The sequence below is a fragment of the Onychomys torridus genome, chromosome 4, assembly GCF_903995425.1.
Source record: "Onychomys torridus chromosome 4, mOncTor1.1, whole genome shotgun sequence".
NCBI classification, from domain to species: domain Eukaryota; kingdom Metazoa; phylum Chordata; class Mammalia; order Rodentia; family Cricetidae; genus Onychomys; species Onychomys torridus.
In genome coordinates, this window is record NC_050446.1 from 79,346,369 (window position 1) to 79,374,092 (window position 27,724).

Here is a 27,724-nt window from a genome sequence, read left to right on the forward strand (position 1 = left end):
TGTTCCTCTCATCCTCAAGAAAAGAGCCTTAGCCGAGATCACAGAACGCATTAACAGACTCCTTATCCCCTAAACATGAGAGGCATTTCACCGACTCTCAGAGCTGTTCCCTAAAATGGTCTGTTTGCCTGAACTGCACTGATTGGCAGTCAGGTTTCAACAGGGAGGAGCCCAGCTCTGCAACTCCGTAATTAAATTCCAAGAAGCGCGGGAGATGCCAGACCAACAGCCCGGATGTTTCCGGCCGCCTTCGGAAATCTGGGCCGGGGCGTCCTCAGTTCCGGGCCGTGACGCTCGCTCACGCCTTGAGCCCGCCCCCTGCGCTCGCTCTGCGCGTGTGCCCCTCTAGTAATCCGGGAGTTGAGCCCTAGCCCCGCCCATTGTCCCGGAAGTGAATACGGGAAGGCCTCACACCCCTCAGCCGGCTGGGGCGCAGCCATTTTAATTCATAGCTGAGTGGGCGGTGGCGATTCCTGTGGCGGCGCTGGCTCTGCTGGGCAGGGGGTAGTGTTACTGCCTTTTGGGGAGGTTGTTTTTAGCTTAATTTTTCCTTTCTAGCTTCCCATTGCCGGCCAGTGTGTACGTTGTAATCCCCCGAGGCCATGTCAGGAGACGCAGCCGCGGAGCAGGTGAGGAGCGAGAGCGGCGGGGCCTCGTGGCGAGCTCTTTCTCTCTCCGGCCCTGTGGGTGCGAACACTCCAGCGGTGTTCGCGTGAGGAAGGGCTCTGGAGGTCTGGGGACCCCCGGGGACGGGAGCGCACCCCCTGAGGTCTCCCAGTGCCGATTGGCCTCTCCGTGGCGTTCATTGGAGCAAGCATTGGACTCAAAACAATAGCCGAGCGGTCGCTTCGCCCAGTTCAGCGCAGTTCTTGCGTCGGGTCGGTTTATTTGAAACCATTTTGGTGTTCCGGTAGTTCCGGATTATTTTAACCTGTACCTGCCTTGGCACTATTTCCCTCGTCTGCTCCCCAGTCCGCTGTCCCCAGAAATAGAAACGAAACCAGTCTGGAAAAATAGGCCCCCGAGAGAGCGAAGGTAAATAAGCAACAGTCCCGGAGCAGAGCGTGGCTATGCCGAACTTTGGGGGGAATTTTGTGGATTTTTCTCTCGTCTTTATTTTTGCTTTTGCGGCTACGCAAACATGTTGCGGGATTTGATAAATCGAAAACAGGAAATGTGCTTTGGTCACTGTAGGCACCAGCTGCTTGAATGGTAGATAAGAGTGATATTTAAGTATTTTAAAAAATCGAATTTTTAGATAGGAGATCCCCTTCTTCCTTTTGCTGTCTTTTAGTTTTTTAGATAGGGCTTTACTGTGTAGTCCTAACCTAGGTGCGACCTAGTGACAGTCTTGCTTTCTTGGCCTCTCCAGTGCTAGGATTAGCTGAGAATACTGACGTGCATCTCCACGTCGGATTCTTTTGCTCTTTTATAGCTTGAATTTTGTAGGATAATATTTGCCTTTTATTGTAAAAAAATTTTGATTTTATGAAAGAGGTGCTTCGATCTTGATCCTAGCATATTTATTTATTTATTTTTTATAGAAAAATAGTCCTAGGCCGTGCGGTGGTGGCGCACTCCTTTAGTCCCAACACTCGGGAGGCAGAGCCAGGCCTCAATCTCTGTGAGTTCGAGGCCAGTCTTGTCTACAGAGTGAGATCCAGGACAGGCACTAAAACTAAAAGAGAGAGAGAGAGAGAGAGAGAAGAAACTATAGATTTAATTACTTTGGGAAAGTGAGCAAAGCTCACTTGTTTGCTTGAGGACTGATTTCATCCCTGAAATCTTGGCATTGCTTTTTACCTACAGTTGGGATGCCCACGAATACAATGCCTTTGAACTATTTTACCAAAATTGTTTTTTTTTACACCACCCTTTCTGGGTTGATATTTTTGGTTTTTTTAAAGTGAAGCAAATATTGGATGTGTCTGACATTCATTGCTTTATATAAAATTGTAAAGACAAAAATATATTGAACTGTGTGGGTTTTTTGTTTTGTGTCATCCTGTTCCACCCCAGATGGAGCTTGAACCCAGGGCCCTGTGTGCTCAGGGAAGCACTCAACCGCTGAGTTAGAACCTCAACAAGAAGTGTGATGTTATAATGAAAACTTAGAAACCTTTAGCCTCCAGCCCCTTTATTTTGACAGTGTCACTGTGTAGCCTTGGCTGGCATGGAACTCGGTATGTAGATCAGGCTGGCTTCGAATTCATGGAGATAGCCTGCCTCTGCCTTGTGAATGCTAGGAGTAAAAATGGTGCGCCACCACAGCTAGGTCTTTTTTTTTTTTTTTTTTTTTTTTTCCCCCCCCCCCAAGTTCAGGAAAATACTCTAACTCAAGCTGGTCTTGAACTCATTGCAATCCTTCTGCCTCACAGTCCTGAGATTGTAGATCTGAGGCCACCACACCAAGCTTGCCTCCTTTGAATTTTATTGTGCAGTTTACAACAAAAAAAAAGTTGAAAAACTTTTCTTACCATCTATTATAGTTATCATTGAATCCAACAATGGTTACAGGTTTTGTCATATACATATATATGTATGTATGTATGTATGCGCTGTTATATTATTGTATTACAGATATGTATTTACACATGTATTTTTTGTGTATGGTGGTTCTAGGGCTCAAATCAAGGATCTTGCTCATGTTAGGCAAGCCCTCCACTACAGATGTATACCTCTAACCTTGACATAATTTCTTTCTCCATACACATTTCTCTGACAGTTGACCTGTTACACTTCAGTCCAAACTATTTCAACATTCTCTTATATAATGGCATTAGTGCTGTTACATAACGACCATACCATTATCCCACTCAAAATCTAGTTATACTGTATTTCTGTTTTATTTTTTTCAAAATGGGGTCTTGTACAGGTTTGAGGACAAACTCAGTTTGGAGCTGATGATGACCTTAAACTTCCACCTCTAGGTGATACTAGGATCCTAGGTTCTCTCCAGTGCCCCTGGCTCAATAATGATGTACTTCTAACATAATTGATATTCAGATTTGTCATTGCCCCAAGAATATGATTTATAGGGTTGGAAGTGTTGCTCATTTGATAGGAGTGTTTATGTAGTATGCACAAGATTCCAGAATCCAACCTGGGGTAGATCCTGAACACTACCTAAGTTAGGTTTTGTGGTGAAGACGTGTAATCCCAGCAATCAGGAGTTGGAAGCCAGAGGATCTGAAGTTCAGAGTCATTGTTGGTGACATAGTGAGTTTAAAGGCAGTCTGGGCTATTAAGAAACCTTGTCTCAAAACAATAACAACAAAACCCAAAAAACCCACCAAACAAAAATTTAATTTAAGTAAAACACTGAATCCAGTATTTATATATTTATCTCATAACCATCCTTCCTATTAGCCTGCACCTTCCTCTTCACTTATGTTATCTGTTTGAAGAGACAGTTATTTTATCGTTCTCTGAGATTTTGTTTGGAGAGTTTTTGATGGTGTCATTTAATAGATCTTTTACTCTTGGAGTATTTCTTTAGGATTTTATAGTTGGGTCTATTCTCAGTCTTGATAATTTTGAAGTTAAGTATCTTGGATAGAATATAATACAGTAGTGGGGGTGGTGCACATCTTTAATCCCAGCACTCAAGAGGCAGAGGCAGAGGCAGGCAAATCTCTGAGTTCAAGGCCAGCCTGGTTTACAAAGTGAGTTCTAGGACAGCCGGGACTATTACACAGAGAAACCGAACTATGTCTTGAAAAAACCAACCCCATTCTTCAAGATATATATATCTATTGTGTGTGTGTGTGTGTGTGTGTATGTTTGTGCGTGTGCCTCCACCTTGGTGGAGGTCAGAGGACAACCTTTAAAAGTCAATTCTCTCCTACTCTGTAGGTCCTGGTGATTCAACTAAGGCTTGGTGGCAAGCACTATATCTTGCTGGCCCAAAAGGCACTTTGTTGTTGTTTGAGATAGGTAACTTCTCTGTGTAACTGCCCTGGCTGTTCTGGAACTCAATCTATAGACCAGGCTGGCCTAGAACTCACAGATTTCTCCTGTCTCTGCCTCCTGAGTTCTGTGACTAAAGGCATGCGACATCACTGTCTGACTTTGGCTTTTAACTTTTTAAATGTATGAGTGTTTTGCTTGCATGTTTGTATACTGTACCATGTACCTACCACCCAAGGTCAGAGTTGGGACTTTTGATCCCCTGGAAATGGAGGTATAGTTGTGAGCTGCCATGTGGGTGCTGGGAACTAAACATGGGTCCTTTGCAAGAGCAGTAAGTGCTCTTAACCACTGAGAGCCATACCCGACTCTCACCCCTCAGTGGCTTTTTACATGTAGTGATACATTTCAAGCAAGCGGAAAAAGAAATAATACAATGTATGGTGTATTTATCACAGAGCTGCTCTTTTCCTCTGCCTTCATTGCACTGAAGTAAATCTCAGTTGTTTTAGCTAAAGTAGTAAGTAAATGATATCACAGGATTTAAAATGTGAATTGGCTGTACAATTCTTGGTGTTTAAGACAGTGGCCAGTGGAAATCTAGAGAAATTGAGTACTTAAAAGTGACCTCTTCTGGCTGGAGAGGTGGCTTGGTGGCTAAGAGTGCTTGCCGCTCTTTTTGTTTGTTTTTTTGTTGTTGTTGTTTTTGTTGGAGCTGAGGACTGAACCCAAGGCCTTGCGCTTGCTAGGCAAGCGCTCTACCACTGAGCTAAATCCCAGCCCCCTGCTTGCCGCTCTTGTAAAAGGACTGGAGTTCAGTTCCTAGTGCCCATATTGGGAGGCTCACAAGCACTTGTAACTCCAGCTCCAGGGGATCTGATGTCCTCTTTTGGTCTCATCTCATGCACATAAATGGAAATAAAACCTTTTTTAAAAAAATGACCCTTAAGTATGGGTAAGAAAACCTAAACAGAACTGAAGACTGTTAAGAGACAAGCATGGTGGCACACACTAGTGATCCCAGCATTCCAAAAACTGAAGTAGGAGGGTCTTGGGTAGAGTCTGTTCTGAACTGTATAACAAAGAAAGAAGAAGAAAAGCATTTTTTGATAGTTATTTCATTTTTCGGGGTGGTCTTTTTCACCCAGAGGAGTCATGAGTCAGTGTTTTTCTACTAGTGAAAAATAGCTTGGAGAGAATAAAGAAAATAGGAAAAATATATGTACTTTGATATATTTCTTTCTTTCTTTCTTTTTTTTTTAAGTTTTTCCGAGACAGGGTTTCTCTGTAGCTTTGGAGCCTGTCCTGGACTAGCTCTGTAGACCAGACTGGCCTCGAACTCACAGAGATCCTCCTGCCTCTGCCTCCCAAGTGCTGGGATTACAGGAGTGCGCCACCACCGCCTGGCTAATATACTACTTTTTTTTTTTTTTTTTAAGATTTATTTATTTATTATGTATACAGAAGAGGGCGCCAGATCATGACAGATGGTTGTGAGCCATCATGTGGTTGCTGGGAATTGAACTCAGGGCCTCTGGAAGAGAGCAGTCAGTGCTCTTAACCTGTGAGCCATCTCTCCAGCCCCGATATACTTCTTAATGAGGAAAAATAATTGAAACCCTTATAGAAGTATCGAAACCAAGTTTATATTGTTAGTACTTAAAAATCTGTTTAAAAATAACAATATTACCAAATAATTTAAAACTCAAGATATATGTGAGGGGAGAAAATGGAGAAGAAAGCAGGATAACCAAATATGTTGGACAATGTATTTTTGGACCCAATTATTTTTATATGTTTAATAAAATTTTTCCGTTTTAAATGGTATTTAGTATAAGGTAATTTTGAGTAGGTAAATAGGTTTGATTTTAATATTTCTTAGGAAAAATAGACTTCCTCTACATTATTTGGCAATAATTGTTCCTAACTAGACCTGTCTTTTGTTTTTTTTCCTTTTGAAAGGGACTGTTAATAGAGATTGTATTTGTTAAATATTAGGTTGTTTCTGGACATAAAGGAATGTATATCACAGGTAGAAGGGCAAAATCAGAATCCACATGTTTGTACCTATTCACATCACCAAAAACAGTTCATGGTTTTAAACTTTTCTATCATATCCCATATCTGCATTTCTCCTTAAACAAAATCCAGTTGTAAATCTGGGTCATTTTGTTTGGACTGTTGGCAATTGTATGAGGAGAGACCTAAAAAGGGGTTTGAATCAGTGAGGTTTTATTTAGTGGTAGGGTATCTTTATAGTCTAGGCTGGCTTGGAACTCTTGAGCATTGAGTACTGGAATTTTAAGTATATACTACCATACCCAGCTATTTAAATTATTTATGGTTTGATAGATAATTTAATTCTGTAAATATTGAATACAATTAGAATGACAAAAACTATGTTCTTTACTCTATTTTCCTAATATACCACTTAATCTAGTGAATTAATATCTTGGCTATTTTTGATTGAAAGAGCCTTCCTTGTTGGTAAAATTCCAGAGGTTAAGTTTTTGCTTTTTGTGTTTTCCTTCTTTTGTTGTTTGTTAACTGGGTCTTTGGTAGCTCAGGCTAGCCTTGAACTCATCTTCCAAGTGCTGGAATTATAGGCATGTCCTCAACTCAAAAGATTTCTCTTCTTCCATGAGTGACCCGCTGTAGTCTCCCTGATGCTAGATTATAGGTGTGCCTCCACCAAGCTAGACTTTTTATTCTGTTTTTTGGTAGTGTTGAGGATTGAACTTTGGGTAGCATTCTTGCTAGACAAATGCTTTACCACTGAACTATATCTCTAGCCCAGGAGTTTTCTTCTTGTTGTTGTTGTTGTTGTTGTTTTTTAAATGATTTTTCTTTCATTGCTGGGTATTGAACCTTGATTATGCTAGCTTAAGTTCCACAGAACTACATCCCCAGCCCTTTGTATATTTGTGTTTGCTTCCTAGGGGATAAAAAAGTGGGTATGATTATTATTTCAACCAACACCTTACTCTTAGATTTTTCTTTTAAGTTTTTAAATTGAATATGATTTTTATTTTTGGAAAAATTGGAGGGGTCATTGCTATGTAATACCAGATACAGACTGCTTTTCTTGAACACAATTTATTTACATGGGCAAAGGAACATAGGACCAAGCTGGCATCCAATCCTAAATGTGACACCTATCCTGTAATATACTTTATTCATTGAGCATGTAAATTGGCTCAATTAGCTTGTACTTACTCCAAGAAAGTCATAGAATGCTGCCATGGCTTATTTATTTTCTTATCTTTCTTTTGAGGTTGGGTCTCATTACATATTCTTGATGGCCTGGAACTCACTATATAGACCAGAATGCTTTGAGATCCCCTTGCCTCTACCTCCTAAGTGCTGGGATTGAAGATGTGCACTACCACGTTAGGCCTGTTTTTATTTTTGGAAGAAGTTTGCAGAGATAAAAGACTTCAAACATGTACTATATGCAGTTTTCTTAGTGTTTTAGCAAAAATTAAGTTAGGGTCATTTGGGTTTGGTACCATCTTCTATTTTATGGATACATGATATTTGGAAAATGTATTTAGAACAGATAGAATAGATAATTGTCATGTAGGTAATAGTCATGTTGTTTCATGATATTCTTGAAGTAATTTTTCTTGTGTTAAACATTGTACAGTGAACATGCTTACACAGACTGTATGTTACCGATTGGGGTTTTGTGGTAGGGGTTTATGTGTACATATATTTATAGCCTATGAGTTCACTGGAATGTTAATGGCAGAATCCTATTAGCCTGTTGCTCTAAAGGGCACATTGAACAAACAGTACAAAATAAAAATAGTGCAAGAGGGAATGATACATGAGGAGCATTGCTGTGAGACTATGGTAGGGTACTTGCCTGGCATGCACCAGATATAAAGCTTCTGAGGTAGGGATCCAGAAATGAGTGGGAGAAAGGAAGAAAGTAGAGAGAAAGGAAGCTGCTTCCTGGCCTTATGGGGCATGCTGGTTGGTTCATTTGGTGGTTTCCATGGTGTTAGGGATGGAACCAGGGCCTCGGGCATTTTAGTCAACTGCATTTTGATTTGTTTGTGCTACGTGGTCTTACTCTGTAATTGGGTTACCCTGGAACTCACTATGTAGCTTAGGCTGGCCACAAACTCAAGGCAGTTCTGCCTCACTCAGTCTCTTATGTTGTAGGCATAAGTCACCATACCTGAATAATATTGTTATATAGTAAACTGTTTTGACAGAGTCTTCCTATGTAGCTGATGCTGCCCAGAAACTCCTTATCTTGTCTGTTTCCTGAGTAAGACAGGGTTTAACTCTGTAGCCCCAGGAGTCTTGGAACTCACAGAGATCCACCTGTTTCTGCCTCTAGTGTTGGTGAAGGTACACAACATACCTTACTATTTTATTTGTTTGAGACAGGGTTTCACTTTGTAGCTCTGGCTGGCCTGGAACTTACCACATAGATCTTAAACTCACAGTGATCCACCTGCTTCTGCCTCCTGAGCATGTACCACTATTCCTGGCTACACCTTACTTTTGGGGGAGGGTTTCTATAGTGATATTTTATTTGTATTGAAATGTGATTTTATTTGTATGTCAATAAAGTTGCCTTGAGGTCAGAGCAAGCCAGAGCAGAAGCCGAGCAGTAATGGGGCACGCCCTTAATCCCAGCACTTGGGAGGCAGAGCTAGGTGGATCTCTGTGTGTTCAAGGACATAGCCAGCATAGCAGACACACGCCTTTAATTTCAATACCAACCATAGAAGACCTGGAGGTCTGTACAAACAGGCAATGATGAGGAGGTCATGTGGCTGGGTTACAACCAATGAGGGAGGAGAACAGAAAGTCTTTAAATAGACAGGACGCACAGAAATAGGTCTCTTGCGGAGAGGAGGAACCGCAGAAGCAGTGAAGGGTAAGGTTTTCTGCTTTGGCTCTGACCTCGTGGTTTTTAACTCTGCAACTGGCTCTGTGTTTCTTATTTAACAAGCAGGATACATCTACAGGTTTCTTTGTGTAGTTTTAGTGCCTGTCTTGGATCTCCTCTGCAGACCAGGCTGGCCTCGAACTCATACAGAACCACCTGGCTCTGCCTCCCGAGTGCTGGGATTAAAGGCATGCACCACCACTGCCTAGCTACACCTTACTTTTTAAGTTGTCTGTCCATCCTTCTCCCCCTCTCCCCCTCCCAACCAGGCTGGTCTCTAGAACTTAGAGATCCACCTACCTCTGCCTCCCAGAGTGCTGGGGTGTTAAAGGCATGCACTGCCACTGCCCAGTGCATTTTAAGTTTTTTTTATCTCTGAAAAATAATGAGGATGTTACTTACTCTATGATTAAAATATATTTTGATTAAAAATATATATTGTAAGGGGGGGGGCTGAAGACCACTTCTCTTCTAGAGGACCCAGATTCAGTTCCCAGCAGCCACATGGCAACTCATAACTGCCTGTAACTCCAGTTTCAGGGGATCTGACACCATCCCACAGACATGCATGCAGACAAGCTTGAATGCACATGAAATAAAATAAATACATTTAAAAAATACTGTAAGTATTTAAGGCAGCAACCCAGTTATTATTATAAAGTATTATGTACTATGTAATTATATGTGCTAAACCTTTGTCTAGAATACATCATTTCTTTTCTTTTTTTTTAAGCATCCACAGAATTTAATCAGCATAAGCACAGAGGTGTTGTCTTCATGTTGTCACACACAGACACAAACACAGATAATAGCACAATATCCATATTTATCCCAAGCACATTTCTTTTGAGGCTCATTTATATGTCTTCACATGCCACAGCCCATCATTTAAATAATGGATATTTTCAATGCCAATTCCTTTGTTGACTTTCTCAATATCTTCTGCAGACATCTTCATGACGCCAACCCACAAAGCATGTTGCTTTCCTTCTGCCATGATTGCAACAATAGTATCTACCGCAGCAGGGTAAAGCTTAGCTCCAGGAGAAGTTAAGCCAGGACACATGATATTTGCTCCACTGAGGACAAATTTGATGGTTCCTTTATCAACCTGCTGATGTTGTGGCAAGATAAAAGGATATTTATGAAGTAATCTTAAGGTTGGATAAAAAGGCCCTTCTTTTTGTCTAAAAAACAGTAATTCCCCATTTACTGTAAGGATTTCTATGTGTTCATGGCATCGGACAATTTTCACAGGACCTTTCTTAGGCATGATTTGATTAAGCCATGGTTCAATACCTGGCAATTGCTCTATCAATTGATTTTTAATACCCTTAATAACCGAGGTTTTCAACTGGATGCAGTTGGACACATTTTCTTTTTCATCAAATTTCTTGAACATGATCCAAGGTGAAGGGGACGACCATAGGGAAGGGCCCGGAATGGGAAGGAAATGGAATTAGGAAGGGCCCGGAATGGGAAGGAAATGGAATTAGGAAGGGCCCGGCACGAGGAAGGCCGGCACTGACAGTCGGATCTGCTGTCGTTATCCAGAATACATCATTTCTAACACCAATAATGCATTGAAATTGTGATGGTCAAGATGTCACCAAACAGCCCTGGTGGTGCTGGCACATGCCTTTAATTACAGTACTTGGGAGGCAGAGGCAGGAGGATCTTTTGAGTTCCAGGATAGCTGGAACTACACAGAGAAACCCTGTCTCCAAAAACAAACAAACCAAACCAAAAGGTCACTAAACTTTTTTGTGGTGGAATTTTTCAACACCATGATAAGTCCTGTTTGGTGTGTGGCGTTGACTAAAATATTGGACCATTTACTGTTTCTCATAGTAGAGTTCAGGACCCATTTTGTCACAATTATTTAGGTTCTTTATGAAAATACAGGTGTCTGCTGTGATTTCAGATTTCTGTTTCTAATCCTGTGAGTAAATTGAGAATCTTCTTTTTTTGTTTTGTTTTGTTTTTGTTTTTCTGAGACAGGGTTTCTCTGTAGCTTTGTGCCTTTTCCTGGATCTCACTCTGTAGACCAGGCTGGCCTCGAACTCACAGAGATCCGCCTGGCTCTGCCTCCCAAGTGTTGGGATTAAAGGCGTGCGCCACCACCGCCCGGCGAGAATCTTCATTTAAAACAAGTAGTAAAAAAAGAAAAAACATGTACTTGAGGTGATTTTAAGAAAATGAAAGGTTGCAAACCTCAGAATTCTGGAAGAGGATAAATGTCCTTATATTCATTCACTTAGCTCAAGCTTTCCTTGATAGTCTCATAGTACAGAACCTGCTGGCCTTGAATTCAGTTTCCCAGCTTCAATTTCCCAAGTGCTGGGTTTGCAAGTATGAACCATTAAGCCCAGCTGTAAGTTGCTTTTAAATATATACTTGATAAAAGTAAATAGTAAAACTGCAGACTATATGAGAATAATGTATTACTGATTTTTGTCCTTAACTCTCCCTAACTATAGTTAGTACATTCAATAATGGAAAATACTTCAAAATGGGAATTGAGGCTCATCTTTGCTTGTTCAGTTGGTCTCAGACAAGAAGAGCTTATTATCAAAGCATAGATTTAATTCCTTTTAACTTTTCACCTTTTTTTTTTAAATGATATCCTTTTTTCCTTAATTCATATGTATATTTGTTTATTTTGAGACAGGGTCTCTATGTAGCCCTGTCTATCCTATCCTGGAACTCACTATGTAGACCAGGCTGGCCTAAAATTAGGAGATCTACCTGCCTCTGCTTCCCAAGTACCTGGAATTAAAGGCATGTGCCACCATGCCTGGTTCGTTCACATTAAAGCTTTGTTTTAAAATTATTTTTAATTATGTATATGTGCATTGTGCTTGTGAATATGAATGCAAGTGCCCTCAGAGGTCAGAGGATCAGATCCCTCTAAAGCTGGAGTTACAGGTGGTTGCCAGCTGCCTGGTGTGGGTTCTGGGAATTGAACTTACTGACCCATCTGTACAGCTCCTTCCCCTCCCCCATATTTTTGTTTTGTTTCATTTAGATGAAGCCATTCTCTTTAATTATATGTATGTGTATAGCCCAGGTGTCCTAGAACTCATTATGTAACCTGGGCTGGTCTTTGAATTTGTTACAATCTGCCTGTCTAAGCTGATTTGTATTTCAGTTTTACTTTGAATCCCCTATGTGACACTACTCCAGTTTACTTTGAATAGTTATTTGGAGAAGGCTCTATCCTCCACACTCTTTTACCTTTCTAGTAGGAACAGAAAGAATTGCATATTTTCCTTGTGTTTTTATTTTTGTTTTTATGGTGCTGAAATTAAACTCAGGGCCTCATTCATGGCTAGGCAAATACTTTAGCACTGAGCTATGCACTCATCCTTCATTATTCTTTTAAAAATAGTATTTATTGGGGTTGGTGAGACAGCTCAGCAGTTAAGAACACTTGCTGGTTTTGCAGAGGACCTGGGTTCAGTTTGCTTAGCACCCACATGGCAATTAACAGATACATATAACTTCAGTTCTAGAGAATCCAATGCCCTCATCTTGCCTTTCTTGGCATTGCATGCATACAATACCCAGACATAGATGCAGGGAAAATCAATCAATCTATCTATCTATCTATCTATCTATCTCTCTCTCTATCTATCTATCTATCTATATATATATATATATATATATACACAAAAAAACAAATCTAAGACATGGTTTTTTTTTTTTTGATTACTTACATTTTACTTGAGATCTGAGGCTCAAACATGAGGCTTAAGCTTACTAGACAAATTTCCTATTACTGCTGAGCCATAATACCCATGTCTTTTCTTTCAAAAGAAATTTTTATTCTGTTTTATGTATGTACGTGTTTTGTCTATGTGTAGATTGGTGCCATGTCTGTGCCTGTTACCCATGGAGGCCCAAAGAGGGCATAGGATCCCTTGGATCTGGAGTTAAAGATGGTTGGGAACCATCATGTGAGTGCTAGGAACTGAACCCAGGTGTTCTGGAAGAGCAGCCAGGGCTCTTAACTGAGCAGTCATCTCTCCAGCCCCTCCACTAGATACTTAAAAGATCACCCAAATGTACAACCATTGGTTCGGGAATAGCTCTTTAATAGAGTTCTTACCCATCATGCACAATACCTAAGTTTGATTATTCTGCACAAAACAACCATAGCCATTGTTTTCTGTTTTATAAAGTGTGTGTGTATATATATATGTTTAAGGTGTTTTCTTTGTGCTGCGTTTGAACAGGGAAACTTACAAGTAGTAGCAAGTGCTCTGCCACTTAATATGTTCTCTCAAAATACCTATTTTTAAATGAGTTCGGTACTTTTAATTTTTAAAATTCATTATTAATTTCTAATATAAGCATTGATAAAGCCTACATCTTTTAGTGGGGGGCGGGAGGAGGAGTCGAGACAGGGTTTCTCTGTATAGCACAGAACTCACTCAGTAGACCAGGCTGGCCTCCAATTTAGAGATCTATCTGCCTCTGCCTCTGAAGTGCTGAGATTAAAAGCTACCTATTCTTTTGCTGAGCTGTGCAATTGCAGCTTTTCATCTCTCTTGCAGATGGGCGCTAGAAACTTGCCCTGAGTTTTCCTTCTGTGTCCTATTTCTTTGCTTTAGCAGCACAGCCAGGAAATAAATAACACAATTCCTTATGGGCACTCAGTCTGTCTTTTAAAATGTTTTCATTAGCATATGTTAATTATGCACATTGGATTCCATTATGGCATTTGCATATGTATACATAATGTATTTTGATCATATTTGTCCCCTTTATCCTTTATGTCTCCCTCTTCCCTCTGATCCTCTTTTGGAACATGTAATCCCCCTTTTATACTTTTTATCTTCACCTCTCCCCCTTTAGGGGACCCAGTGAGTTTCATTAGGGTTGCTTTCAGGAGCATGGGTGTCTTACCAGTGGTCACAACTATTAACTGCCTGTAGATGCCCAGAGGGGCCTAGTGAGCCCATGTTTATGGACCCAGTCATTTACAGGTCTAATTCAGGTAATCACAGCTGCTGTGTGTTCAAGGGTGCAGTGGCCATGTCCTACCAGGAAAGCAGCTTTCTGCACCATACCCACTTCCTCTGGCCTTTTAATCCTTTCCACTCCCTTTCCTGAGGTATTCTGTGAGCCTTGGGGAGAAGGTGATGTAGGATGTTCCAATTTAAAACTGAGCATTCAATAGACACTTATTCTCCTCACTTTGACCAGTCATGAGTCTGCGATAATTAACTGCTACTTACTGCAAACAGAAGTTTTTCTGACCAAACCTGGCAATAGCACTAATATATGGGCATAAACATAGTTATATAGAAGGCAGTTTGACAGGTACATCATGGTCATTTAACAAAATAATTGTAGCTTCGTCACTGAGGCCTATGACCTTTGTCACAGTCTTTTTAACCAGATTTACACTACCATGTTTCTTTTTTTATATATCCTAGGAAACTTGAGCTTTTCTTTCTTCTGTAGTGTGACAGAAGAATGCTCTTAGCTGGGTGGTGCAAAACAAGAAAAACAATCCACAATTTTTTCTTGCTGTATATTGCTGATTGCACTTTAGCATGTTTCTCTGTTCTAGAGTGTAATTTCTGGAAACTACTAATGGGATTTGAGGCTTGGCCAGATTCACCTCAGGTGTTTTTGTTTTCTTTCAACTGTGTTTCATAGATGATATTGTAAATCTCATATGGAATTAAGCTATGAGGCACACACTGTCTGGTTGTCTTTTTCAGATTTTATGATTAGTTGGTGTTGGGTGGTAGTGGCACATACCTTTAATCCCAGCAATTGAGAGGCAGAGGCAGCGGCAGTTGGATCTGTGAGTTCGAGGCCAGCTTGGTTTATAGATCAAGTTCCAGGACAACCTTGGCTACCTACTGTCATAACTGAAGATGAAAGGGTTCTTGTTGTGGAATTTGAATGTGGCCATCACTAGTAAGCAAGGGCATGTGCTTGGAATCATTTTGGATAGCTTCCATTGTAGTTGGTTTTGGGGTTTTGTTTGTTTGACTGCCCTAAATTGTTTATTGTGTATGAATTTCACAAGAGTCACTGTTAATGTTAACGCTGGAGCTGGAGAGTACTGTACCTCCTCCCAGCTGCAGTGTGAGGTTCCAATAGGGTGGTGGAACTTGGTCACAGCTCTTGCTCCTGCAGATTGTCAGCCCACAGATCTTCCTGTGCTGTTTTGGTGATTACTGAATGTCAGGGTTTCTACTAATAGCTTTATGGATGCGACCCATGAGGATAACCTCAAAGAATTCACATGTGGAATCTTCACCAACCTAGTAAAAATTCAGGACACTCAAGGCCTGACAGTGGCATCAAACTCTTCCCTCAGGCATCAAGCTCTTCCCTCAGCAACAGACTGAAGTCTTTTACCTTCCATTGTTAATACAGTTGAGAATTACCTATGTAGATTATTTTACAAACATTTTACTTATTTCATCATTGGACAGAGGAAAATAGAATTACAAATGTTGATCTTGTTGTTCCTATAGTTACTTATGTATAGAATTTTCAAGTTTTATTGAAATTGTGTTTTTCTTTTTTTAACTAATCTCTGAGCATTTTCTTTTAACATTTTGTTTATGGCTCCCCACTCACCCCACCCCACCCCACGTGTGTGTGTGTGTGTGTGTGTGTGTGTGTGTGTGTGTGTGTGTGTGTGTGTGTTGTGTTACGTACATGTATATGCTGGTGCCTACAGAGGCCAGAAAAAGGAGTCGGATCATCTGAAGCTGGAATTACAGATATATGTAATGCCCCTTGTGGGTGCCATGGCCCAAATTCTGGTGCTTTGATAGTGCAGTAAACACTCAATCACTCAATTGCTGTGCTGAGCCCTCATCTCTCCTGCCTAGCGCCTCTATCCAGGGTCTCTTGTTGTCTGTTTGTGGCTGGCCCTGGAACTTCTGTGAATTATCCAGTCTCTATTTGCCATCTCGCCATAGGAGGGCTGGTATTACCATTTCTGGCCTTGTGTTGGATCTGAGAATCTGATCTCAGTTCCTCAAACTTGATTAGCACTGAGCTGTTTACCTAATCTCCCCAGCCCTTTTTTGTATTATTAATATAGACCAGGAACTAGAGCAATAGTGTTAACTATAATAGCTATATCACCTGTGACTTTGACATAAGTAATCAGAATAGTTTGCATTGAACTGGCCACTAGAACGTTTTTGATGTATTCATTATATATTACAATGTATAACTTTGGTTTTATCTGGATGTCTTGGTGCACCACTATAATCTCAGCACTCAAGAGGTAGAGGAAGGAGGAAGGGGAATCAGGAGTTTGAGCTATTTAATTGAGACTTGTTAAAAGGGTAGCTTATTCTATTTAAGTGTGTGTGTGTGTGTGTGTGTGTGTGTGTGTGTGTGTGTGTGTGTTTTGCTAGGATTAAGCTTGGGCAGAAAAATTGATTTTGAAAGTCTTACCCTGGAACTCAAGACTAATCTCAAAGTCCATGTCAATCCTCTTACCTTAGTCGTCTTAGTGTTTACATTGCATATGTAGACCAAATATTAGTTTTTAGTTTTTCTATTTTATACATTTTATAGTGTATAATTATTTACTTTGAGGGGTTAATTTTCTGACAAGAAGATCTTGAGCTCTAGCTGAGTTCTCAAACTATTAGGCACTTTAAATAATTCTCATAGTACAAAATTAAACATCCTTACACTTTTGTATTACTGTGACAAAACACCGTGAACAAGGTAACTTGAAAAAGAAAGTTTAAGCCAGGTGGTGGTGGGGCACAGTGGTGCATGCCTTTACCCAACACTCCTGTGAGGCACAGGCAGGAGGATTTCTATGAGTTCCAGGACAGCCAGGTCTACACAGAGAAACCCTGTCTCAAAAAACCAAAAAAGAAAGAAAGTTTAATGGGCTTATTTATATATATAAATTCAGGGAGTTAGAGTCCAAAGCAGATGCATGGTGGCAGGAACAATTGAGAACTCCCTTCCTGATCCACTCTGGGAGTCTTTTGGGATCTCAAAGCCTACCCCCAGTGACACACACCTCCTGCAACAGGGCTGCACTTCCTAATTCTTACCACACAGTTTAACCAACTGGGGGTCAAGTCTTCCAACACATACATACCTCTGGGGGTCATTCTCATTCAAACTACCACACAAGAGTTTAAAAACAAAGACAAAAAACGCAGCAGTAAACCTTGGCAGTGTTTTTTGGTTTTGCTTGCTTTTTGTTTGTTTGTTTGTTTTTTGTTTTTTATCAACAGTCATTTTTCCCTTGAGAGGGAGGGCACAGATCTTAGTAGGGGTGGGGGATGTTCTAGTTTTTAGTAACAAATTTAGTATATTATTGGGTTTATTGTGTGTACATGAGCTAGGCTACTAAAAGGTTAAAAGAAATCTATACCTGTATCTGTTTAAGTGTAATTAAAGTTTATTACAATTTAATTTTTTATTTTGTGGATGTGGGTCAGTGGGTGCTTTTTGGAGGTTAGGACAACTTGGAATAGTCACTTCTTCCACTACAAGGGTCCTGATGATCTAACTCAGGTAATCAGGCTGCTGTGCGTGCGTGCGTGCCTGCGTCCCTGCCTGCCTGTGTTGTGGTAGAATAATGAGTACCCTCCTAATTCTCTGCCTATTCCTCTGAGGTGAATGCAGGGATCTGCACTCCAGTCCTCATGAATGCAAAGCAGAACTTAACTAACTGACCCATTTCTCCAAACCCTCCTTTTTTTTTTTTTTTTTTTTTAACCCTTTTGGTACTGAGGACTGAACCCAGGGCCTTGCGCTTGCTAGGCAAGCGCTCTACCACTGAGCTAAATCCCCAATCCAAACCCTCTTCCTTTTAATCATTCTTTTATTATTATTTTTTTTAAAGATTTATTTTATTATGTATATAGCATGTATGACCAGAAGAGGGCACCAGACCTTATTACAGATGGTTGTGAGCCACCATGTGGTTGCTGGGAATTGAACTCAGGACCTCTGGAAGAGCAGTCAGTGCTCTTAACCTCTGAGCCATCTCTCCAGCCCTTTTATTATTATTTTTATTGTGTGTGTTTGTGCTGCTCATGCATGATTTATCTATGTGAGTGTATGGAGGTCAGAGGACAACTTTTCTGGGTTCCAGGTATCAAACATAGGTTATCAGGCTTGCATGGGAAGTGCCTTTGCTCGCTGGACGATCTTGCCAGCCTCTTTAATAACTATTTCTTATTTAATTTTAAGGTTTTTGTTTTGTTTCACTTCATTTTGTTTTTTAATTGTGTATGGGTGTTTTGCCTGTGTGTGTCTCTGTGTACCATGGGCATTCCTCGTGCTTGAGGAGACCAGAAGGCATTGGATCTCCTGAAACTAGACTTACAGGTGGTTGTGATGCTCAATATAGGTGCTGGGAGTTGAACTTCTGTAAGAGTTGCAAGTGCTCCTGACCACTGAACCACCTCTTAAGCAGTTTTTTACCCATGATTTGGGGTCATTTTAGGAGCTTTGATTCCCACCCCACCCCCCAGGCTTCTTTGTTTTTGTTCCCTGTTCACCTCCACACCCCAGATAGGGTCTTCTGGATGCCTGGAGCTCAGAGATCTGCTTCCCAAGTGTTGGGGATTAGAGGTGTGTCCTACTACACCAGGCTGTAATTTTTATATATACCTCCAGACAAAACTTACCGGTTATTTCAGATTTATTTATTTATTTTTGTTGGGAAGGGGGGGTGATTCCAGGGAGATCAGAACAGACTATCAGATCCCCAGGCATTTGGGAGCCATGTGGTCTAGGTACCAGGACTGGAACTTGAGTCCTCTGAAAGAGCAGCAATTGCTCTTAACTGCTGAGCCATTTCTCCAACCTCCTTGGGGTCTTGCTTGCTTGCTTGCTTCTTCGTTGTGTTTGAGACAAGTTTTTACTTCCTAGCACAGGCTATCCTTGAACTCATTGTCATCTTCGTGCCTCCTAGATACTGACATCTGCAGGTATGAGCCATCATGCCCCTCCAAAAATTTGTTTGGTTTATATGTGCTTCTGCCAGTCTTCAGTCTTATTTCAGTCATTGTTATGGAAACTGTAATATCTTAACTGTTTTCAGTTCAGATAATGACTTAGTTCAGTTTCAGTGACTCCAGAATTCATAATTTAACTGGTTCTTAACAACATGGCTATTTAAATTATTACCAGTCTTACACAGCAGGCCAGTAGCTGACTGTTTGCTTGTACATTGTTGTATAGTAGAATAAGTTGCTAGAAATGATATTCAGTATCAGATATTCATATTAAATTTTGGTCAGTGTTTTCTACCTGCTTTTCCTCACCTCAACACTGAGAATGTCATTATTAGTTATAGAATATTTCATTTCTATCCCATAGGATAAATTTCATTTCTTTTGAGTGTCTAAAAAATTATTTGACCTTTTTTATTTACTGGACTTTATGCTAGTAAGCTTAGTGGCTACTACTGTCCTTTCATCTGTTACACACACACACACACATTTTGGAGATAGGACCCAACTGTATATCCTTGGCCGGTTTGGAATTCACTCTGTAGACCAGGCTGGCCTCAAAGGCCTACAAAGATCCTCCTGCCTCTTCCTTCCGAGTGCTTGTATTAAAAGACATGTGCCACATGCCCGCCCGTGTGTTACTTTTGAATTTGTTAGTTGAAAATTTTAAATTGTAGTTAACTTTATTTAAAAGCATATGAAAAACTTAAGGCCAGGTGGTGGCGGCGCACGCCTTTAATCCCAACACTCGGGAGACAAAGACAGGTGGATCTCTGTGAGTTTGAGGCCAGCCTGGTCTCCAGAGCGAGCTCCAGGACAGGCACCAGAACTACACAGAGAAACCCTGTCTCGAAAAACCAAAAAATAGCTGGGGGGGGGGGGGGGGAGGGAGGGCTGGCGAGATGGCTCAGAGGTTAAGAGCACCGACTGCTCTTCCAGAGGTCCTGAGTTCAATTCCCAGCACCTACATGGTGGCTCACAACCATCTGTAATGTGATCTGGCGCCCTCTTCTGTATACATAATAAATCTAAAAAAAATAGGGGGTTGGGGATTTAGCTCAGTGGTAGATAAGCACAAGGCTCTGGGTTCGATCCTCAGCTCAAAAAAAAAAAAAAAAAAAAGCCGGGCAGTGGTGGCACACGCCTGTAATCCCAGCATTCGGGAGACAGAGGCAGGTGGATCTCTGTGAGTTCGAGGCCAGCCTGGTCTACAAAGCGAGTTCTAGGACAGGCTCCAAAGCTAAAGAAAAACCCTGTCTTGAAAAACAAACAAACAAACAAGCAAAAACTTAAGATACATCTCAGAATATTGTCTAGTTCTTAGCTTTATTTTGGTGAATGAAAAATAGTGAGACTTTACCTTGATAAAATTGATTTCAATTATTTAATTATATTTGCTGGAAATTCACCATTCTGATATAAAATGCTACTTTTATTATTATTTTTCCATGCATTGCTGTATTGATCTTTTACCATTACCAAACTTTAGATGTTTTAGTATGTGCGTGGGGCTGGTTGTCATTTTTTTTTTATGAACTTTGCTTTCTTATTTCCCTACACTAGTCATAAAGCTCTTGTATATATTAGTAAAGGATAATTTTAATTTAAATTGCAGCAGTCTTAGAATGTGTTCAAGCCCTTGTGGTGGCTCATACCTGTAATCCTAGTGCTTTGGATCTGAGGCAGGAGATTTACTAGCATTCAAGATCAGCATGACTACATAATGAAACCCTGATTAAAAAAAATAAAGAAAAGAAAAAAAGAAAAGAAAAAATTCTTTTTAAATAAAACCGTATCAGTGGTTAAAGCTAATTTATTAATTTTTTGTTTTTTCCAAGACAGGGTTTCTCTGTGTAGCTTTAGAGCCTTTCTGGGAACTCACTCTGTAACCCAGGCTAGCCTCAAACTCAGAGATCCACCTGCCTCTGCCTCCTGAGTGCTGGGATTAAAAGCATGAGTCACTACCGCCCAGTAAAGCTAATTTATTTCTAAGAAAAAAATTTACTTCTCCCTCCCAGGCAATTTTATTCTAAAGAGATGACTTTTAGAACTTTCCTAGATGGGTGCTTGACAGAATTGTTTCTTAATAATTCATTTATAAAATGGGGGTAGTGTCAGGTGTGCTGGCACATGCTTTTAAAATCGGCACTTTAATTCTGGCAGAGACAGGTGGATCTCTGAGTTCAAGACCAGACTGGTGAGTTTCACTGCATCCAGAACTACATACTGAGATCCTTTCTGAAAAAGGGCGGTGGTGATGGTAAATGGAGTCTGATGGCACATGCCTATGATCTCAGCTGTTAGGAGGTGGAGACAGGAAGTCCAGAGGTGTTGGGGAGTGGGATAAAACTTACTTAGTATGTCAGTGTTTATAGATTTCTTTTGAGCATTACTTTTTTTTTTCTTTTCGGGGGACGGGATTTCAAGACAGGGTTTCTCTGTGTATGTAGCCTTTGCTGTCTTAGAACTCACTTTGTAGACCAGTCTGGCCTCAAATTCACAGAGATCTGCTTGCCTCTGCCTCCCAAGTGCTGGAATTAAAAAAGGTGTGCGCCACTAATGCCCTGCTGTGTATCACTTTTCATTTTGATAAGCAGTAATATTCTAAACATCTTTAGTTAGCTGGGTGGTGATGGCACACGCCTTTAATCCTACCACACAGGCGGATCTCCGTGAGTTCTAGGCCAGCCTGGTCTGCAGACCGAGTTCCAAGACAGACACCAAAACAACATGGAGAAACCCTGTCTAGAAAAAAATCCTTAGTTGTTTGTTTTTGGTTTTTAATGTGTATGTCTGTTTTGCCTGCATATATGTACTTGTGCCCATAGAGGACAGAGCATAGGAACTAGAGTTTTATAGACTGGCGAGCTGTCATTTGTGTGCCAAGAACTAAACTCAGGTCCTCTAGAAGAACTGCTAAGGGATCACTCTAGCACCGTTCTCTCTCTCTCTCTTTAAAGATTTATACAGAAGAGGGCTCCAGATCTCATTACAGATGGTTGTGAGCCACCATGTGGGTGCTGGGAATTGAACTCAGGACCCCTGGAAGAGCAGTCAGTGCTCTTAACCTCTGATCCATCTCTCCAGCCCCCCCTCCCCTGTTCTTCTCTTTTAAGAAAAGGGTGTGTGTGTGTGTGTGTGTGTGTGTGTGTGTGTGTGTGTGTGTGTTACCTGAGACTTCATGAATGCTAGGCAGACACTAACAATAGAGGTACATCTTTTTTCTTGTAGTTTTCATTATGTTGTGTATAAAAACTACAAATTGTGTGTTTGAAGTATCTTACATACAAATAAAGTCCATTTTTATTTAAGAAAAGTGATCACTCACTCTTTATGCTCTCATGGCTATTCTTTTATTTTATTTTATTTTTGGTTTTTCGAGACAGGGTTTCTCTGTGTAGCTTTGCGCCTTTCCTGGAACTCACTTGGTAGCCCAGGCTGGCCTTGAACTCACAGAGATCCGCCTGCCTCTGCCTCCTGAGTGCTGGGATTAAAGGCGTGCGCCACCATGCCCAGCTATAACTTGTGATAAAGTATGCACTTCCCATAGTCTAGATAATGCCTTCCTCTTAAAATGATGTTCTAATACTTTGTGTTGACATTGGATCTAAAGATAGACGTGTTGTTTTTAACTTAATTGGGCATGAGAGTTTTAAGACAATAACTTCAGTTTGTTATTTTTTTTTCCCCTTCAGGCAGCTGAGTATGTCCCAGAGAAAGTGAAGAAAGCGGAAAAGAAATTAGAAGAAAATCCATATGACCTTGATGCTTGGAGCATTCTCATTCGAGAGGCACAGGTTTAGTGATATAGGATTACATTTCCTTCTCTATGGGTCCAATCACACTACTTGATTCTGCAGTAATAATATTTTTTATAGTCCTAACATTGTAAATGCTGTTTATTGGTTTTCAATTTTAGAATCAACCTATAGACAAAGCACGGAAGACTTACGAGCGCCTTGTTGCCCAGTTCCCCAGTTCTGGCAGATTCTGGAAACTGTACATTGAAGCAGAGGTTAATATTTTACTTATTTTTTCTTATATAGCATCTGGTGGGAATTACAACTTACACTATAGTGATAGAAAAGAAGTTAGGAGTGTAGTATAATCAGGACAAGGAGGATTTAAATGTCTCTGCCTTTATTTTGTAAAATAGCTATGAAGGAGTAATTAAAATGACTTTTTGAAATTTGGGTCTTTCACAAGCTGATGATTGTTGCATTTTGGAGTTGCAACAACATTAAAACAGTTTCAATGGTGTTGGAGTGCTTTAGCCTTTTATTTACTTGTCATGTGTCAATTTATTGCCTCCTGTGTCATTTATTTAGAACTCAATTTTCTTTTATTCCTATAACAAACTAATCCGAAAATACAGAAATGTTGGCTTAGTTTAATAGAATATTTTAAATGTCTGGTGAAATGAAACATTTTGGGGAATAATTATTTCACATTAATTTGATGAAAAATGCATGGTTTGTCAGTTTAAGCACTTCAGTGATTTAAAGTTATCTTGCCATATGATAAAGATTACATTATATAGGAATAAGCTAATATGACTCAAACTTTTTAATCATAATTTACCCCAATGTTATTTTGATTTTCTTTTTCCTTTTTGTTTGTCTTAACTTGAAGTCAGGCATGTTTACTTTAAGGTCCCATCCTTGATTATGATTTAAAAAAAAATAACCTTAAACTGGAATTAACAGTCAAATCTACAATAAAACGTTAATGTGCCAATTGGCCCTAAGTAATCAGAGAATATAAATTAAATGGGATGGAAGGGAGAGATGGAAATAGCTGGAATATTCACATTAAGCTGAAAAATGATAACCCTTTCTTTATACTTATGTAGTACTTTTAATATTTTATAATATAAATTCTCAACCTAAGTACTCTGTGGCTTCAACTGTTGCTGAAATTTGGTGATCTGTGGGTCTCTTTTGGACCTCTGAAAGGACTTTAACCATCAGTGGTACTGAATAGACTTTGTAGCACAGTATCACCTGTGGTGCATCCTCAGAGTAGTCCCAACCAGCAACATATCTAAACAGTGGCTACAGTGTACTCGATTGAATCTGTGCTATAGTTTAGATTGTATTATTTTGGAGGGAAGGAAAATTACTGGACAATAACAGGAACATTGTGTGTGTGTGTGTGTGTGAGAGAGAGTGAGAGAGAGAGAGAGAGAGAGAGAGAGAGAGAGAGAGAGGTTTGCATGTTTGTGTTTGGTTTGCATGTTTGTGTTTGTATGTGTGAATGAGATTGTAACTTGTGTGGAGTCTGATGATTTGACCCATAACCTTATCTCTAAAGTTTCATCACCTCTCCTCTGGAGTCATTTTGTTCCTCTGTATTTTTAAACCAATAAGGTAGATGGGCTTGAAACTCAAACAGACCTTTCTCATGTATGCTGAAGACAATTCTGCTTCCTGTAACTTGATGAAAACAAAGAACCAGGATCACCTACACCCCTTTTACTTTCTAGTCTGACTTTACAAACACATTAGTTTATATATAAACTCACATGATTGAAAGATAATTATTTTTGGAAAACAAAGTAGTACCTTCTGAGTTCTGAAAATCTTTCTCCAAAATTCACATACTGACTTTAAGTTCAGCTGGAATTGGCAATGAGCTTCTAATTCTGTAATTATAAACACAAAAAAAAAGGTTTTCTTGCTTTTTTTCTCACTGTTTCCTCCCTAAGTATAAGATACAAACTATATTCTAAAAAAGAATTGTACAAAAGAATAGGTGTTATTCCAGAGGGCTGAAAGTTGTTTAAATAACACATTTGTTTCATATAATAGTTCAGAGCTGCTAGGAGTTGCCTGGTTTGTTTAGTGGTAATGTTTGCAACTACTTTACGCTCATACACACACAAATATGTATATATGTATGTATAAAACACATAGAAATATGTATATGTATACAGCTATTGAAAAAAATGATACCAAATATATGTGTGTTTAATTTTTTATATTTCTGGTTTAGGAATTACAATGTCAAATTAAATGCTGGTTTCAGAAATGCACACCTAAGCTGTCTTTCTCTTTTCTGGTTTACTCTTAATTTTTATTTTCACATTTATCTTTTGACCCACAAGAAGCTAAAATTTTCTTTGATCATGTCACTCAATGTGACCTTTATTTTTTATGAAGACATATAACCTATTTACAGTACTTATAATACTATACTAACTGTTTTATAACATCCTGTATGCACACTCAAGAAAATAAAGTTTTGTTAATATGTTGTTGTAACTCAGTATTTCATTGTGGGGCATTTACAATGTTACATTTGTTTAATTCAGCTAAACTATTGTGTAGCTAAATAAATATTTTTTTCTACTAGAAGAAACATCTAAGTAAGCGGGGGGAAATGCTTCCCTGAGGAAATTTCTTGTAAATTCTGCCTAGTCTGCTTCAATACAGAAGGAGCAAAAGAAAGTAGTTTTTAAAATTATTTTCTAATTGGAAATATGAATTAAAAATGAGTATAACAGTTATTTAGAAAAAAGTTAGCTTTTCTCCTATCAGTGACAGCATTATGTAAATTTACCTGTGTGAAATACATGCTTTAAAATGGGACCCTCATTCGTTACTTAGATGTTTGTTTTCCTGTTTTGTTTTTTCTTTTTTGCTACAGTTTAAAAATATTGGAGGTAGTATTCTCCTAGTGGATGGACATTGAGAATTAAATTGCGTATTTTTATAAAATTTGAAAACTAGAGCAACATACTTAGCACTATATATAATATTTAAGATCATTTTTTGTCCCAAGACCTTGAAATGTATTGCTTTTCTTGAATTCCATAACTTATGCCCCAGAAGATTTAATAAGAAAAGCAAACAATAACCTAAGTGTGTTATCAGGAAGCGGATCTAAATCTGCCTAGTTTTTATGTAAAAGAAATATTTTAGTGTGTCTACAGCTTTGTTGAATTCATATAATGTCTTAAGTGAATTCTAGGAGGTTCTTTTTTTTTAGCTTAACAAATACAACTTTTACTTGTTTAATATTTTAGAGGATTCTAATCATTATCAACCTCAGCTCTCTCTACAGAGCTGTTTTTTCCAGGGATTTAATGGGTCACTAAGTTACCACGGAATTGAGGAACATTACACAATTTTGCTCTATTCCCCTAAATTTCTCTCTCATTGTGGTTTCTATAGCTTTTCACATAATTAGGTGAACACTGACAACATGTAAGGTACAATATTTTATTGTTCCAAGTAATTTGTCTTGAGTTGATCCACATTCATAAGACTTTGCGAACGGAAGGATGTTCTCATGGGTAGCTGAAGGAGGAAGAAGTCATGCTGCTGGTGACAGCAGTGATGCACCTTGCTGTTTGTGAAAGCTGCGATTTAATAAAGCATGTAGAGAGTTGACGGCTTTTCATTTACAAATTTAAACATGAATTCTTTGCTCTATATTTGTTTTTTCTTTCCTTCTAAATAGTAAGTTGTAAATTATAATTTTTACTTTCCTCAAAATAACCTTACTTGGAAAACTGAAGTGAACTCAAGATGGAACATGAGTGACTTAAATTGAAATAAACTTCTCCATTCTTGATTCTGTTTTAATGCCTTCACATAGCAGTTTAAATTACTGTATTACAATGTTTTGTACATATTGAGCAATGTAATTTTAACATACAGATAAAATTATGTAGACTGGAAATTTCTATATTTCAGCTTTATAGCCCTTTATTGAAAAATCTGTACTCTTCTTAGATCTACTTTTCCTGTTTGTAATAAATGTTGGTCCATGTCTGTGTGATTATTCAGATTTTACTCTAAAACTCTTCTTCTTAATCTACTGTTTCTTAAATGCATAAATATAGAGAAGATAGTAGGAACTACTTGCAACCACAACCACAGCTGCTTTGGATAATTATAGTACTGTTTTACAAATGAAAGAAGTATTTTCATACTTTTAATATTTTCATGCTATTACAAATAGTAAATTATTTGTAAGTTTTATTGAAGTATCTTCCCCCCCATTTGTGTAGCACTGATACTTAAGTTTTGTTACTATTAGTAGTAGTCTATAGTTTTTTTCTCTTGTGATCCAAGGCATTTCATACTAAACTATTCGCAAAAGACAACTGTTCCTAAAATTTCTTTAAGTAAAACCTATAGTTTATATCTTCTAGGAAATTTATTCTTTTCTTCTGACATTTAGTCAGTCTTTTTTTGTTTTGTTTTTAGGTAAAGTACTCTAATTAACTAAAATTCTTTAAATTTCTTAACTTTAATTTCATATTCATTTATTTGTGTGTATGCATGCTCACACTTGTGCCGTCTCTTGCCTATGGAGGTCTTTGGACAGTTCCTCTCTTTGTACCATGTGAGGACCAAGAATCGGGTTCAGATTGTCAAACTTGGTGGCAAGGCAAGCAAGTTTACCCCCTGAGCCATCTCATCAGTCCTGGATTTCTCAACTGTAAAGCAAAATTATAGTGTTGGGTGGTAGCTCATAACTGTAATCACAGTTGAGAGGCTGAACAAGATTTGTTCTCACATACTCCAGGCTGGCCTGTGCTACTAGTGGTTTCCACCTCAGTCTGGGTTGCAGTGAGAGAGACCTGTGCCAAAAACTCAAAAGGAATCTGAAAATGTAGGAAAGGACTAAATAGACTTATGATGTGTGTACATTCTAAAATCAATTGGGAGAATTTGATCATGCAGTTTGAAGTTTTCCCAAAGATAGTGTTTTAGCCTAAATTTCCACCTTTGTGGAATAACAGTACTTACTTTTTTTTAGCTTGTTACAACTATAGGCAAGGTCATAGAGGATAGGGCTTTGAGATGGCTCAGTAGTTAATACCAAATACTGCTCTAATGGAGGAGTTTGGTTTCCTGAACATCAGGAGGCTCACAACCGCCTGTAACGCCAGCCCCAGAGGATCAAAAGATCT

General features: G+C 39.2%; 2 protein-coding genes across 3 annotated transcripts in view; one reads left to right on the forward strand and one right to left on the reverse strand.

Moving 5' to 3' along the window:
* Nucleotides 1-412: 412 nt before the first annotated feature.
* Cstf3 (cleavage stimulation factor subunit 3) overlaps nucleotides 413-27,724 on the forward strand; it is an 86,954-nt gene continuing 59,642 nt past the window's right edge. For both annotated transcript variants that reach the window (XM_036183737.1, XM_036183738.1), the window contains exons 1-3: nucleotides 413-629; nucleotides 22,494-22,595; nucleotides 22,718-22,813. In XM_036183737.1, the coding sequence (XP_036039630.1) occupies nucleotides 603-629; nucleotides 22,494-22,595; nucleotides 22,718-22,813 (225 nt within the window). In that variant the 5' untranslated portion in view covers nucleotides 413-602. The remainder of the gene's footprint in view (nucleotides 630-22,493; nucleotides 22,596-22,717; nucleotides 22,814-27,724) is intronic.
* Nucleotides 9,672-10,259, reverse strand: LOC118581528 (malignant T-cell-amplified sequence 1-like). The gene has a single exon (XM_036183740.1). The coding sequence runs from the start codon at nucleotides 10,218-10,220 to the stop codon at nucleotides 9,672-9,674; it is 549 nt and encodes a 182-aa protein (XP_036039633.1). The 5' UTR covers nucleotides 10,221-10,259.

Coding starts and splice junctions, on each gene's coding strand:
- LOC118581528 (XM_036183740.1), bottom strand. CDS start 10,220: ATGTTCAAGAAATTTGATGAAAAAGAAAATGTGTCCAACTGCATCCAG.